General features: G+C 33.3%; 1 protein-coding gene across 11 annotated transcripts in view; it reads right to left on the minus strand.

The window, feature by feature from the left end:
• Positions 1 to 14,217, minus strand: part of LOC144958118 (SWI/SNF-related matrix-associated actin-dependent regulator of chromatin subfamily E member 1-like) — a 48,594-nt gene continuing 34,377 nt past the window's right edge. For 4 of the 11 annotated variants that reach the window (XM_078889796.1, XM_078889789.1, XM_078889794.1 and 1 more), the window contains one exon: positions 3,278 to 3,694. In XM_078889796.1, coding sequence (XP_078745922.1) covers positions 3,381 to 3,694 — 314 coding nt within the window. In that variant the 3' untranslated portion in view covers positions 3,278 to 3,380. Of the gene's footprint in view, positions 2,665 to 3,276; positions 3,695 to 8,768; positions 12,588 to 14,217 lie in introns of those variants that run through there. The other 7 variants (XM_078889792.1, XM_078889797.1, XM_078889795.1 and 4 more) reach the window with 4 other exon arrangements.

The raw sequence follows: 14,217 nt of genomic DNA on the forward strand, positions 1-14,217 counted from the left end.
GATGTAGATTCCAACAGAAATCTATCAATGCGCTTATTTTTATTATTGTGCTTTCATGTTCTTTCAAGATTTGTGAAATAATAGGAGCAAGTCAAGTTCAAGAAAAATCAAATCCTACCTTATCAAGAGATTTAAAAAAACTGTTCCATCCTAACAAATACGATCAGAGACTTTGATAACAATGAAAACAATGACCTCAAAATAAACAAATTATAAAAATATAAAATACAGAAAGCACCACTTAAAAATATAAAAAGTAAAAAGGTAATTAACTGACTGACTCAGCACGGATGTAGTTATGTGAATTCTTTCAGCACAAACTCTTCATTCATATAAAATATATAACTATAAGAAAAGAAAAAAGCAAAAATCAGAGATATTAATTGAGATTTATAATCTGAATTGTACCAGCGACTAGAAATTGACTATGAAAATACAAAAAGAAATTTTAAACAAATAAATATAAGCAATTTTTATTTTCAAAGACATGTAGATTTTTGACACAGAATTTATAAATGCCACGAATGTTATAAAGACATTTATAGATAAATAAATAAATATATTTTTAAAATTTAAATATGATCTTATGCATGGAATATGCATTTTAATTTTAGCACCAGTTGTAATTGAAGGCACAAAGAAGGCAAAACTTTGAGAGAGAAAAAAAAAAATTAAAATAAAAGATTTGCCAAAGAGTTGGCATGAATAATAAATGCAAATGATTCAATTTGGGGGGGGGGGGGGGGGGGGGGTTGTTACTCTTCTGTTAAATCAAATTTACACGATGACTTCTTCGGGTCGGTAACATAACGTCCATTGTATCAAAAGCATTCCAGGTGGCAGTTAACTTCCATTATCATGTGGTTAAACAGGACTTTTAATTTCCCTAGGATAATCAAAAAAAACCCCAATCCCCAAACTTGTCAGAGTACCATAACCTGAGACTTTCTTAGAAATTTCAAGTATAAAACTTCATCCGAATCTAAAAGGTTTCTAGGAAAAAAAGAGGTTAGTGCAGCAGTTTAGCGACAACTTATTTAAATATCAATAGATAATCACTGACTTTGTGACTTGGAAGCCCTGATGGTAAAAACAAGACCCTGAACAGGTAGATAGAATGCCAGCCGATTTATTGTTTCTTCTTCCTATTCATTTTAAACAAAAAGACACGGTTAGAATGATCATTACTGTCGATGTTGCTTATCCAAACATGAAAAATTATGATGGGTACCTTTCTGAAAGCCTGCAGTCAGTGCATCTTTCACAAGTCAGCTCAGGGATTATGTAGTTCAACTGCTTAAAATGTGTAGAAAATAGAAGCTAAAATTTGGATAAGTAATTTTTCTTGTCTTTATTGTTGTTACAGTTCTTTGTCTCTTACCCCTCACTATTTTCTTTTGAAAATAAGGTTCATAAGCTTGATACATTGATACGGGCTGATCATTTATGAAATTGTAAAAATTAATAAAAAGGAAAAGAAAACATATAATATTGTTCACATCACAAGTCAATGAAAACAAAATTAATATTAAAACAGATCTTGAATAAATAACAATAAAATGTTATAGATTTATAGATGGTAAACTTTGTTCAGTGCATTCAGTAACAACATTAAGTTCTTGTAATATGAAGTCATATACGGTATATATAATATGAGATTCCAACATTGTTCAGGAATATAACATTTAACATTTGTTTATATAATTCAGGCTTGTTGGTAATGATCGGTTGTCCACTATAAATCTTCCATAGAAATCAAAACCATTACAAAAAGTTATTGACTATTTTAGTATCAATTATCAAATTTAAAAAATAATAACATGACAAATTTTGAGTTTGTTGTAATGTGTTAATCAGCGGTTGTAATCCTCTTAAATTTGAAAACAAAACAAAACATTTAAAAAACGTTAAATCATTAAGTACAAATGTAAACAAATTTGATTAATTCTTATCAATTTCGATTTTGATTTAAAAGAATTTTTTTTTGACAAGCGGTAGAACAGACAATGTAAAATAAAATACGTAGATTTATATAAAAGGAAAAAAAATTAAGTACAATGTGTGAAAAATTAAGACATTAAGTCGATTAAAATGAATAGAGGAACATTTTCTTTAAATTTGACAAAGAAAAATATAGCTTTGATTTTATATTTTTTTTCAAAAGTAAATTATGTTGGAAAAAAAAAAAAATAAAAATAAAAACCCTTCAAATGTGACTATTCCATCTCATCATATTAAAAAAAAATTTTTTTTTTTTTTTAAAGATGCTGGAACCATTTACGTATTGTACACAATGACAAAACATCTTCCATTTTGGTCAGAAAATTATTACCTCAGATATATTGATAAATAAAGACAACTCCCAACTCCGTCAAAAAGTTTTGAGATCATAAAAACTTATCAATAAATACCTGAAATAAAATTTTCATTGACTAACATTCTTAAAAAGTGTTACGTCATTATATGATATGACAAGTTTTTATGACAACAACAGATTCATGAACTACTAGGCGAGCACTGACTTGGAGTCTTAGGGGGACAAAATGGAAGAAAGGCTGTCTCAAAGGAACACTCGGTGAAGAGACCTCCAAACAGAAGACCGGGCTCAGGAAGCAGTAGACGGGAAAAGACTTAGTGCTCAGTAGTAGGTCTATGGTTGGGGACCTTTATCCCGGGTGGGGGTCACAGGATTAAGGTAAGTGAGAAAGTTTTGTGTCAACAATCTATTTATTTATCTGCTTAGACTAGCTTTGTCTTACAATAATACATCATAATCATACAATACATCAATTAATTAAAGTTAACAAATGGTGATATAAAAATTAATTCATTTAAAATTTGACTAGTAAAATTAATTAGTAACAGGGTGGGGAATGAAAATTATTCTTACTTTTTCAAAAGTTTCTTTCCTAATATTTCTTAGAATATTTCATGTCCCTTTTACTGATATTGACTTCTGTGAAACCATTTCTATCTTTTTATCTTTAACAAGTGATTAATAATCCCTTTTAGCTCTGAACTGCATGTTTTGCGTAAGATAGTTGGAATTTAATTTTAGATGTAAAAAACAAAACCAAAACAAAAAAGCCCACCTTAGATAATAATACACTGTTTTTAAGTTCGTATGACCATGAGAGGTCAATATGTGACTCATCGCCTCTATACAGTATTAACATTGGTGTAAACCAGATGCTGGTCAAGGCCAACCGTCAAAAATATGAAATATTAGTTTTTCTCACTTTCAAATACTTTATTCATTCTCCTAAGTAAATCATATAAACAAAAACCAGGTTGGATATTTTCAGATATAAATGCAATTTTCAGCGTCAAAACCATTCCCACATAATACTGTTTTGAGGCGATAAGTCACTTATATAAAATTAAAGTGTGTCATCTAAGCTAGGTATAAGTTCCTCTTCCTCCCTGGGCAAGACAACACCTGACTCCAAATACTTACATCTGTGCTTGATGTGCTGACTGTATGACCCAGAGTGAGAGAAGCGTTTGCCACAATATGTACAACGGAACGGTTTCTCTCCACTGTGGAGACGCTTGTGTTCTGTGAGGTGATGGCGTTGCTTGAAGGCCTTGCCGCAAACGTCGCAGTCAAACTTCCGGAAACTTTTATCCTTCTCCATCCTGAGGGCAGCTCTTTCCTTTTTGGCCGCTTGAAGAGCTAATTTGTCACGCTTTCCTGAATAGAAGAGGGAAAAGGGAAATAAAACAAAATAGAACAAAAGAATTTTGAATTGTGTGTATTTAAAGATATGGCTGCACTAGAGGCAATAAGTTTGAATGCAATTATTTGTGTGGGGGTGCGTCAACTTACCGATCTCTCTCTTAGTCGGGCGATCGGTGTTGAAACAATTCGCTTCAACAGTCGTAACGTCACTTCCCTCGTAATGACGCATGGTAACTGGTTCTAAACAATCGGAGCAATGGCGGACGCCCTTATGAAATATTTCTCGGACGAGCATAAAAGTGTATCCAGAGGAGAAAAACATTATAAATTTAAATATGATCATGTTTTGACTTTTATACATTCTGATGACATGACGTGAAAAAATTCTACCCAGCATGAAGAATAAAAAGTACCGATTTTCTTTTTTAGAACCATAATGGCCGCCGTGACATCAGACTATTGAATCCAATTGGACCAGGGCAACAAACTTTTGTTTTCATCTAAAACTTCTCCATACCTTTTATTTCTCATTATCATTGATTAAGTGCCCACTCCAATCCTATTCCGCATTTATGTTCAACCCAATATCAGAGCCATACCATGTTATGTTAACATTAACATGTTTGTCTCATACAGATAGGAGTTTTCACTTTTGTTGGATGAGCCAGTGTCGTTGTGATCCCCTCGTCGAATTATTATCTACCGTATATCTATAAATAATAAGTCAACGGATCCCCTAGTAGTTGAGAGTCCTGCTGGATAGCTCAGTGGCTGTGCATCCGCTCGCCGCCCGTTTTTGGTTTCCTGACCTCATGATTTTAAAAATATTTTCTTTTCATCTGGCACCTCGCGATACCCCTAATTTCTCATGGTTACCACAAATTATTTTGAAATAGAAGAGGTATCAAGATTCTGGCTGTCCAGGGGGAAGGGGGCAGCCAACGTCCCCTTCCCCCTGCCTTATGAGGAATTCCACCCACCACTCTGGTGGGAGTTTGTTGCCACTCATTTATCTTATATATTTGGAAAAATTGGATTTTTAGTTACACTAAGTTAAGGCTCTGAAACCACTGGACCAATCGTTACCAAATTTTGCATGGTGTTTACAATTGAAAGGAAGATGGTTTGCGTGTATTTTGATATTGATTCGACATTGTGGTGATTTAATCGAAAAATAATGTTTGATTCGTCAAATCCCACTGATAACAGACGCCATTTTTAACACTTGGGCTGTGTGTCAACCACCTTGTTAGCGAAACCATTTAAGATATTAAATTGAGAAAATATATCTCCGTGCCCAAATAAAAAGCGAAGTCGAAAAATGTATTGTCTAATAAAGACATAGACATTGATTTTGATTTCAAAGTTTATTCAACACTTGAATCATAAAATGTTAGTTGATCGACTTATCATCACGTTCATTGAATGGACAGCTGTACTTGTTGAATTGAAGTATAAAAGCAAAGTGGCCCCATTACAACTCCCTGAGGTACTCCAAATGGTGCTCTGTATTTCTCATTTTCATTTGACACCAAACAGCCAATCTTTGAACCAATTATTATTATGTACCCATTATGTGTCTTTTGTCATTCTGGTAAACTTGACGTAACAAGGTCAATAGTTCGTTCCCCATGGTGTTCCAACTTCTGGTGTAGTCTTTTATGTGGTAAAGTATCAAAGGCTTTTGAAACATTGAGTATCGGTAAATTCATTTGCCTTCTTATTATTTCTTAAGCCTATTATTGGACTGTTTCTCACGCGACCAAGTGTTTTATCAAAATGATTCATAATGCAATTTGAAACCCGAGTGGCATTCCTGTTATTGCTCGTTTGATGTAGATTTCCGCCAGTGATAATTCTTTCCTCCAGTAGTTTATATTTGTAGGTATTGTTTTTACCATGTGGCAATATTTTTTGTTGTTGTTATCATCATCTGGGGTCTGATTCATGGAGCGGGACTACGACGATACTCCTAGACTAAATCCGTTGTCTCAGACTAAAAGGCGTTGTAAGATATTCATGAAGCCGGACTACGCGAAGTCTTAGACTAAACGAGGGACTAAACGGGTGAAATTTACACCCGCGATTTAGCAGGTGTAAATATCGTAGTCTGAGACTAAATTTCAAAATCATAATATGTCCTCTACGCTGGGGGAAGTGATTGTACTGCGATTAGAACAAGAATACCCGACAGTTTTTGATTTTATATTTATTTTTATTTATTTATTAATTAATTAATTAATTTATTTATTTTTTGGTTTTGTTTATTTTATTTTCTTTACTTTTCTCGAAGATTCGACAATCGCACATACATTCCTCATCTTGCCAATTCAAAACACTCTGCAGGGACTCCTCCCCCCCCCCCCCCCCCCTCAACACAGTTTCATAGTAACTTCCTCCTCCTACTACTACTACTACCACTACTACTACTGTTGCTGCTGCTACTTTCACTATTATCATTACTCCTACTACTATTACAACTACTACTACCACTACTACTACTACTACTAATACTACTACTACTGTTGCTGCTGCTACTTTCACTATTATCATTACTCCTACTACTACTACAACTACTACTACCACTACTACTACTTCTACTACTACTACTACTGCTACTGTTGCTGCTGCTACTTTCACTATTATCATTACTCCTACTACTACTACAACTACTACTACCACTACTACTACTTCTACTACTACTACTGCTGCTGCTACTACTACTACAACTTCTACAACAACAACAACTACTACTACTACTACTACTATTACATTTCTTTTATGTCTTTTATCGTCCATTATTTTCTAGAAATTTCACGTCTCTCACTGGCCTTATCATTTCTATCACACCGCGCTAACGATTCGTTCACACTCCAACCATCGTTGAGTACAGACGATGCAATTTATACTGCATTTCATCTTATTTGTTTTCAACGTTTATATGTTTATTGTTGTGCCGACGAAGGGTTTGTACCCGAAACGCCCATTTCTGTATTGTTTCCACCGACTCCTCTCCATCATCACTCTTTCGTTAGTATTTTCGGGACCCCATGCTTCAGGCAGCGCCCACCGCTCTCGACTTAGAACAATGCTACACCTTGGATAAGAATCATTTAAGTGCCATCGTTATTTATATTTACTAAAAACATTACACACACACACATTCTCAATTTTTACACCCCTTAAGTTGTCTCACACTATTTTTATTTGTGGGGTAAAAACAACAACAAAACAAACAAAAAAAAAAAACGATCAAAACAAACACGAAGAAGAAATAGATATGATTTCTGTGCCACTTCGTATGACGCATGCGCAGCTGGAAAAGTAACAAATTTCTATGACGTGTTGCGGTACGTTTCCGAGGAATCCCCAGTTAAAAATAGATTGACCTCTGTAGTCTGAGACTTCTCAAGCGTAGTCAGAGACTTGATAGTCAGGGACGAAGTCTGACTCCATGAATAGCTTACTTTCCGTAGTCTCTGACTTCCCAAAGTCTTAGACTACAAAGTCTCAGACTTTGCTATAGTCTGAGACAACCATAGTCCCGCTCCATGTATCAGACCCCTGGAGCAGTGGTTCTCAAACTTATACAAAGATTTCAATCAGCTGTCCCCAATGAAATTTAGGACTGTCTTGCGGTCCCCATCTTAAATTTTTGATAAACCAGAGGATGTATGCATGATAAAGCCCATCACTCTTCATTTTTTAGAAGCTCTTTCCATTCAAAAGCAATCAGTTTACGTCACAGAAAGGATATTTCTTAGAACCACTGGTTTATGGAATAAGATGAGCCAGTAAAAAAAAAAAAACAAAAAAAAAACAAAAAACGATTGCCTAGAAAAAGACAAATTTTGTTCTGAGAACTCAATAATCATGTACCTTAACAAATCGTGCCATGTGGTGAAAAAATTCATGTCACTGAAATGAGTGCAAATGTACGGTCAATATTTTTTGAGTAAAATATCTTAATTAGGAATAAAGTAAAAGATATTTCAGCCAGTAGGCGGTAATCAAAGACGACAAAAAGTCTTTTATAAAACATATTTTTTGCTTATTCCCCAAAGTCAGAGTGTGAATTTTGCTCTGACACTTTTTCGACCATCATTCGTTAGTCCCTAACAGTTTGTGTCATTTCAAATCGATCCAGTAACGAATATACAGTTCTGCTTGTGATATGAATCATTCTTGCGACATTGGTCACAGACTGTCCAGCTTGAAGATGACCAATGGCATGTGAATGTTGTTCTTAACTAAGTCGTGGCATTGCGTAGATTAATTGATGGCATTTTGCATTGTGTTTTCCTGCCATGACAATGTTTCAAGAAGACATGGATGGCAAAAAAATTAATCTACACACTTCCTGTCCAGAGTACGTGCGCGACGTGGTGAGCGAATTTCAGGTCAAAAACAAAAACATCAACTATCGGTACACAGAAAGGCTAATGGTAAACAACTCTGGAAAATTATTAGCCTACACTAATGGATAAAAAAATAACGATTTTAAATGTGTATACTTTCTTTTGATCGCAAGTATATATATATATTTTTAAAAAGCAATCATCGATTCAACTCTTCTCCTCTGCACATTACTTCTTTTTGATTTTGTTTCCCTCATTTTGCCAGGCATGGATTATTCTTTCAACTCACTCAACCCTAACACTAACACCGACTATATCTATAGTTTATCCGGGTTACTTTTACCCCATGCCTATTTATTACACTTTTCTGAGACAAATTATAGGCGTAGTATCAAAGCTAATGTTTTTAGTTTTTGCATGTAAATGATAGTTGAATAAAAATAAACTATGTACATGCTCCTTTTTAATACAATTTTTTTCATTTTTGAAAAGTAGCAAAAATCTCTAGGATTGAGTGAGTCAAAAGACCATAAAAATACACCTTGTCCAAAATTAGTTCATGATACTGCCATGCTGTATAAAAAGAGGCATAATTGAAAATCAGTGAGGTCTTATATGTTCAAATACTAATTCTGTCTGAAAGAAGAGGAAAAAAGATTTAGCAGTCTTTAAAATTAGATTTGGTAGAACATTGAATTCACTAACAATAAATAACACAATTAAGGAGCTCAAGTTGTTAATAAACATTTATTCATAGGTATTTTCTTTAATTATCATGTATTAAAACGTTGACAACACACATCAACATATACTCAAGTCAATTACCACCAGCATTTTAAGAAAAATCAAAATAATAAAATCAAAAAAACCCTCTATAAACCTCAATCTCTTAAAATAGAGAAGGTAAAGAATTGTTAAAACGGAATGGACACGAATCACAAAATAACATTTATATTCGTCATCAACAGATTTTCGACAATAGTACAAATAAGAGGTGGGAATCCAAAATCTAAGGGAACACAGTGGCATTATGAAGATATACAGTTGACCTCCCAAAAAATGGAAGGGGTTTGTTCTAGAATAAACCGAGCCCATATCCAGGTCGGCCTGAAATCGTGGAAAATGCCCAGGATCTTTCATTTTTGCTTGTAGCTCAGCAATTATACTTCCATCATCTTTTACTGACAGAGAAGAAATATCAACTGATTCATCAATTTCTATATCACTGACATCACCAGTATCGTTAGTTTCTGCTATAAATGACAAAACTGGACCTGGGTTAGAACAAACCCCTAAAATTGTAAAAATAAATTAAAAAAAAAAAAAAAGTTAATGTATTTAAACTTTTTCAGTCAGCAATTCAATAAGCTAATTGTTTCCCATTTGATCAACAACTCAATTGAGTTAAGTTGTAGCAAGAGATTACTGCTTCTGAATTTAAAAATAAGGAAGGGAGAATTCCGCTCTCCCACCCAACCGGCCTTGCACAATCACCGATGAAAACAATGATTAATGATTAGTTGAGCTTGACTTTAAAATAATGAAAATGTCTTTTCAATAATTTTTCACTAAATTTGATCCTAACAGCAAAATATAAAAAAGAGCAACAATTTTTAATTCCGTTATCTTAACCCTGTGAGTGAAATCATGAGTCTTGTAAACAATGCAAGGCAATAAAAATGATACTTCATTGCTAGCTTGCTTTTGCATCTCAATTACACGAGAATAGAGATTTTCTCAAAAGATAGTACAAAAAAAAAAAAAAGAAAAAAAAAACAACAAAAAAAAAACTATGGTCTGACAAATTGTAGCAAAAATATTCTGAACAGTTAGAACTAGAACACATGATGGGTGATGTGTGAGAAATAAAAAAAAAAATAAGGACATTATAATAAAAGGTATGATTGTCTGACGACAGGAGCAAATACTAAAAAAAAAAAAAAAAAAGATCAGGTGACAGAACTTGAGCAATGGAAAATGAAAATACAATATGGTGGACCGTTGTATTCAACAAGAAAATAACAATGAACTTTTTCTCAACTCCTGATGTGCACAGTAAATATATGTTTGAAAATAACTGAAAATCATAAGACAAAACATTGACTCAACCATGGAATGGAGATGGTAGAAATATATATTTAAACATAAAAAAAACCAATGAATACAATAATACCGTTCAGACATTGCACAAGTTTGATTCTAGTTACCCAGCACCTCAATGCTTGGTATTATTCGTAACGGTTTTTATGGTTTTTCAGTGCTTTCAACACATTTATTTAGATGCCAGTAAACAGGAAGAAAATGGGGTAATATTTGACTTACACCTAAAAGCACTCAAGAAATAGTAACACTAATAATTCAAATATGGAAAAGAGGTAGAATCCAAGAGCATACTATCAATGTAATTGGTTTGAATACAAAGAGATAGGCACAGGATCCAAGTATGAGGAATTAACCCCAAATGTTTACAAAATATATTCAAAACAAAAACTATATCTGTACAAAACAGAGAAACGATTTACAGGGGGGAAAAATTCTCGCAAAACGTATACGACACATTGACCATTTCCCTCTCTGCCAAGGACTCTGGCCAGTGCCAGGATAAAAGCCAAGTAATTTCATTCCAAGACAAAGGACAGAATGCACAACAATAGTGACCTCCTCGCCAACCACGGAAGATATAAAAAAAAAGCCAACCCAGCAATATTTTGTCATGGTGAACCATTTCTTAGGTTCTTAAAAGTACAATAAAAGCCCATTCACCTAAATCAAAAGCATAATAATCCAGTAACATGCCAGTTAAATTAGAAAACTTATTTTTTACTACCAGGTTGACTCAAATTGGATACCAAGCAGATGCTGTGGGTCACATTACGTCAAAAACAAACCCCAAAAAAATAATTTTTTAAATCAAAAGTCGAGGTTAAAACTTCACAAATTATTGAGCCATTGACAAAAAACAAACAACATAGAAAAAAGGGCATTAAATTTTTTAAAATAATAATAATGATGACGAAAATAGAATAACAATAAAATAACCACCGTCTTTATGGAATGTCTCAATTTACTCATAACAAAAAATGGATTTTTTCTTTTCAATGCAGAGAAAAATAGAGCAATAACAAAATTCAAAATCCTAAACAGGTCATATTTAAACGGATTTCCTTTCCTTAACTAAGACATAGGACTCTTGTAATGGGATGCGGTTTAGTTGGTGAAGCTGCAGAGTTTTTGCATTCATTTCGACAAAACTGCTTCCTTTTAGATAAGATGACGCATATGCCAGTTAATATTCGCAGCCTAATTAATTCTATTACAGATCATTTTCAATAAGTTGTTTTGGAAGAAGTCTGCTTTGTTTTGTTTTGTGTTTTTTCTGTCAGAAAGTCACGAATGCTATTAAAGTTGTACAATGTAATGTGATTATTTAAAAAAATTTTTTTTTTAGATATTGCAACTCAACTTATGTTAATCCCTTGTTACACAGAATAGACTTGATGGATATTCACAGATTAGATATTCTCAGATAATGCTTTTCCTAATGATCATTTTCCATACTTCTATCTTATATTCTGGTTGGAATGAATGTAAAAATAGATACATAAAACGTATACTGGGAACAGCAGACAGGAGATTGATGACTACAACAAAAATAACAATTAAATATAATAATATAAACTAAGAGGCCGGATAATGTCATTATACAGTTTGAAATGGGACTCTTCATATACGTATGTAAAGCCATGAGCGCATAAAAAAGGTAACAACAATAAAACTAAATAAAAGAAATAAGATGAATAGTTGTAAATTGCGTCTTTCTTGGGGATCCCTTATCACTTACACAATCCCTCTCTTCAGTACAAAAATGTAAGTTGCTGGGGTCTTTAAAACACAAAATGGTAGTGAATAGGAATGATGAAGATGTTTCCCCAATATTATCCCGTGCATGGTTCATTAACAAATAATTAACATATAATGTATAATGATAACTATGGATTTCTTTTGCTTTAAAAATGCAACAGTTCTGTACAAGAAAAAAAAAATCTCCGCTCTGCTGCTTCTTTTAATTAATTAACAATTTAAAAAAAAAATAATAAGAATAATAATGACATGGACTTACATTTTTTTGAGCACTTCAAATAACAGTAAATCAAATTTGAAAAAAAAAGGCTGCAATGAATCTTACTGTTCCTAAAAGTGACTCACTATAAACTGCCATCAAATAAAAGACCAAAAGATTTAGGAAACTTTTACTTCAAATATCAATAAATAATTATGACGACCTCAGATTGAAACCACAAAGTTTCAAGTCTCAACACTTTTGGATCAGTTGAGGGGGTATGTATCTCTATCAATAAACATTGAAAATAAAAGACACAATTAATTAAATGTATTTCATTGGTGTGTGTAGAGCAGAATAGTCTATATATATTTCTATCTATAGCCATGAACCAAACAATCAAAATCTTAATGTTAATTCTGTGTGCCCGAGACTCCATTCCCAGTTGATACTGTGTCTCCCGTCCCATTCTTGTCTGTGGAATCATCTGTGAAAAAAACAAACAAATAAAATGACAAAACTTAGGGACAAAAACGTTGAGAAAAAGACGAAAATCACCGGGTATAAATCAAATTGGGAAAAATCAAAGGATAAGATATCCTGACTTTCTACCCAACAGGATGGATCTGTCAGTTTTTAAATCTGTATCTAAGTCTGATAAAAATAAACGTCTTGAATATCAAAGGAATTTTTGTTGTTGTGAAAGCCATGATATCATTGACACCACAGACATATCATGTAGCAATGTCACAAACACTCTACAAAAATGTAAACGTGTGCTTTGTCTTTGTTTCTTGTCTCAGTAATCAAACTTTTATTTCCACATTTACCGTTTAGCTATGAGGTATAATCCCATATTCTTGGTATTAATTTTAAATTGCTGGTAAAGCCCTTACTATGACATCTTATCAGCCTTTATATTATCACATTTGATCAATCTCTACCTAACAAAAAATGTTCAAAAACTATCGATCAAGTAATTGTAAAATAAGTATTAGTCACCATAACACATGCTTGCTGCTTGTTAGTCTAGATAAAAAGATTAAAGTTTTTAACCAGAAATGTCCTTTACGACATGATACATATTCTAAATGGCAATCAATTCCCTCCCTTGAATGGGCAATGATAGTTATAGTTTCAAAACGATAAATCCTAGAGTACTTATGAGACAATAGCTTTTATATTCCAATAAATAAGAATTTGAATAACAGGATCTGGAGCAAAAAATCTGGGCTAAAGCAAGACAAGACCAAATAGAAACTGCAAATAAAGATGGATTGGCCATACACTAAGGAAATAGCAAAACAGCACAACAGGCAGGCGTTGGCACGGAATTAACAGAGGTCAAGGAAGGGGGGATGTCATAGGACGAGTCGGAGAGGGTGTGTGTGTGTCTGTGAAGTTAACACAGGATAGGAAAAGTTGTGCAACATCAGATAGAATGGAAAAGATTTGGTAATACTCCCAAATGAAGTAATTCTAGGGTCTCTTGTGAATTCAACCAACAACACTGCATTCAGATGACAGCATGTGAAACCACCACACAAATGTCAGGAAAGAGACGATGATGAGTTATCAGGAGAAAAAGTTGCTCTTTTAGAAAAAGAAAAGAAAGAATAAATAAATAACCAATCAGAAAGGAAAAGGTTATTGAGAACAGTCCAAAGACTCAACTTCCGAATTATGAGAAAGCATGGCAATACAAAGACAGAAGAAGAGGGGAATGTTAGTGAAAAAATTTACACATGGAAGAGTCTGATAGCATAATCTTCAGACTAACTTAAAAATTAAATGAATTTTAATACAATATAGGAATGCTCTGAATCGCCGATGAACATAAATCCATATCCTGTCACCATCTGTAACAACATGTTGCATGAATGTATTCCAACTTTATCTGCAAACACTAAAATGAAATACTAAAAAAAATACCAAACACTTCTCATAAAATTAACTAAAAGCTGAAAAAGATTATGAGAGTGGAATAAAATCTCTGGGACAAACACTTCTAAAACCTTCAAAACAATTACTACAATGAAATTTTTTGAATTGATAAAATACCACACAGAGGCCCATATGTTCCTTTTATCAAAACTGACCATTCAAAGTGGAAGTGA

This window comes from Berghia stephanieae, chromosome 12, assembly GCF_034508935.2.
Source record: "Berghia stephanieae isolate SIO BIC M18660-M18661 chromosome 12, UCSD_Bste_1.3, whole genome shotgun sequence".
NCBI classification, from domain to species: domain Eukaryota; kingdom Metazoa; phylum Mollusca; class Gastropoda; order Nudibranchia; family Aeolidiidae; genus Berghia; species Berghia stephanieae.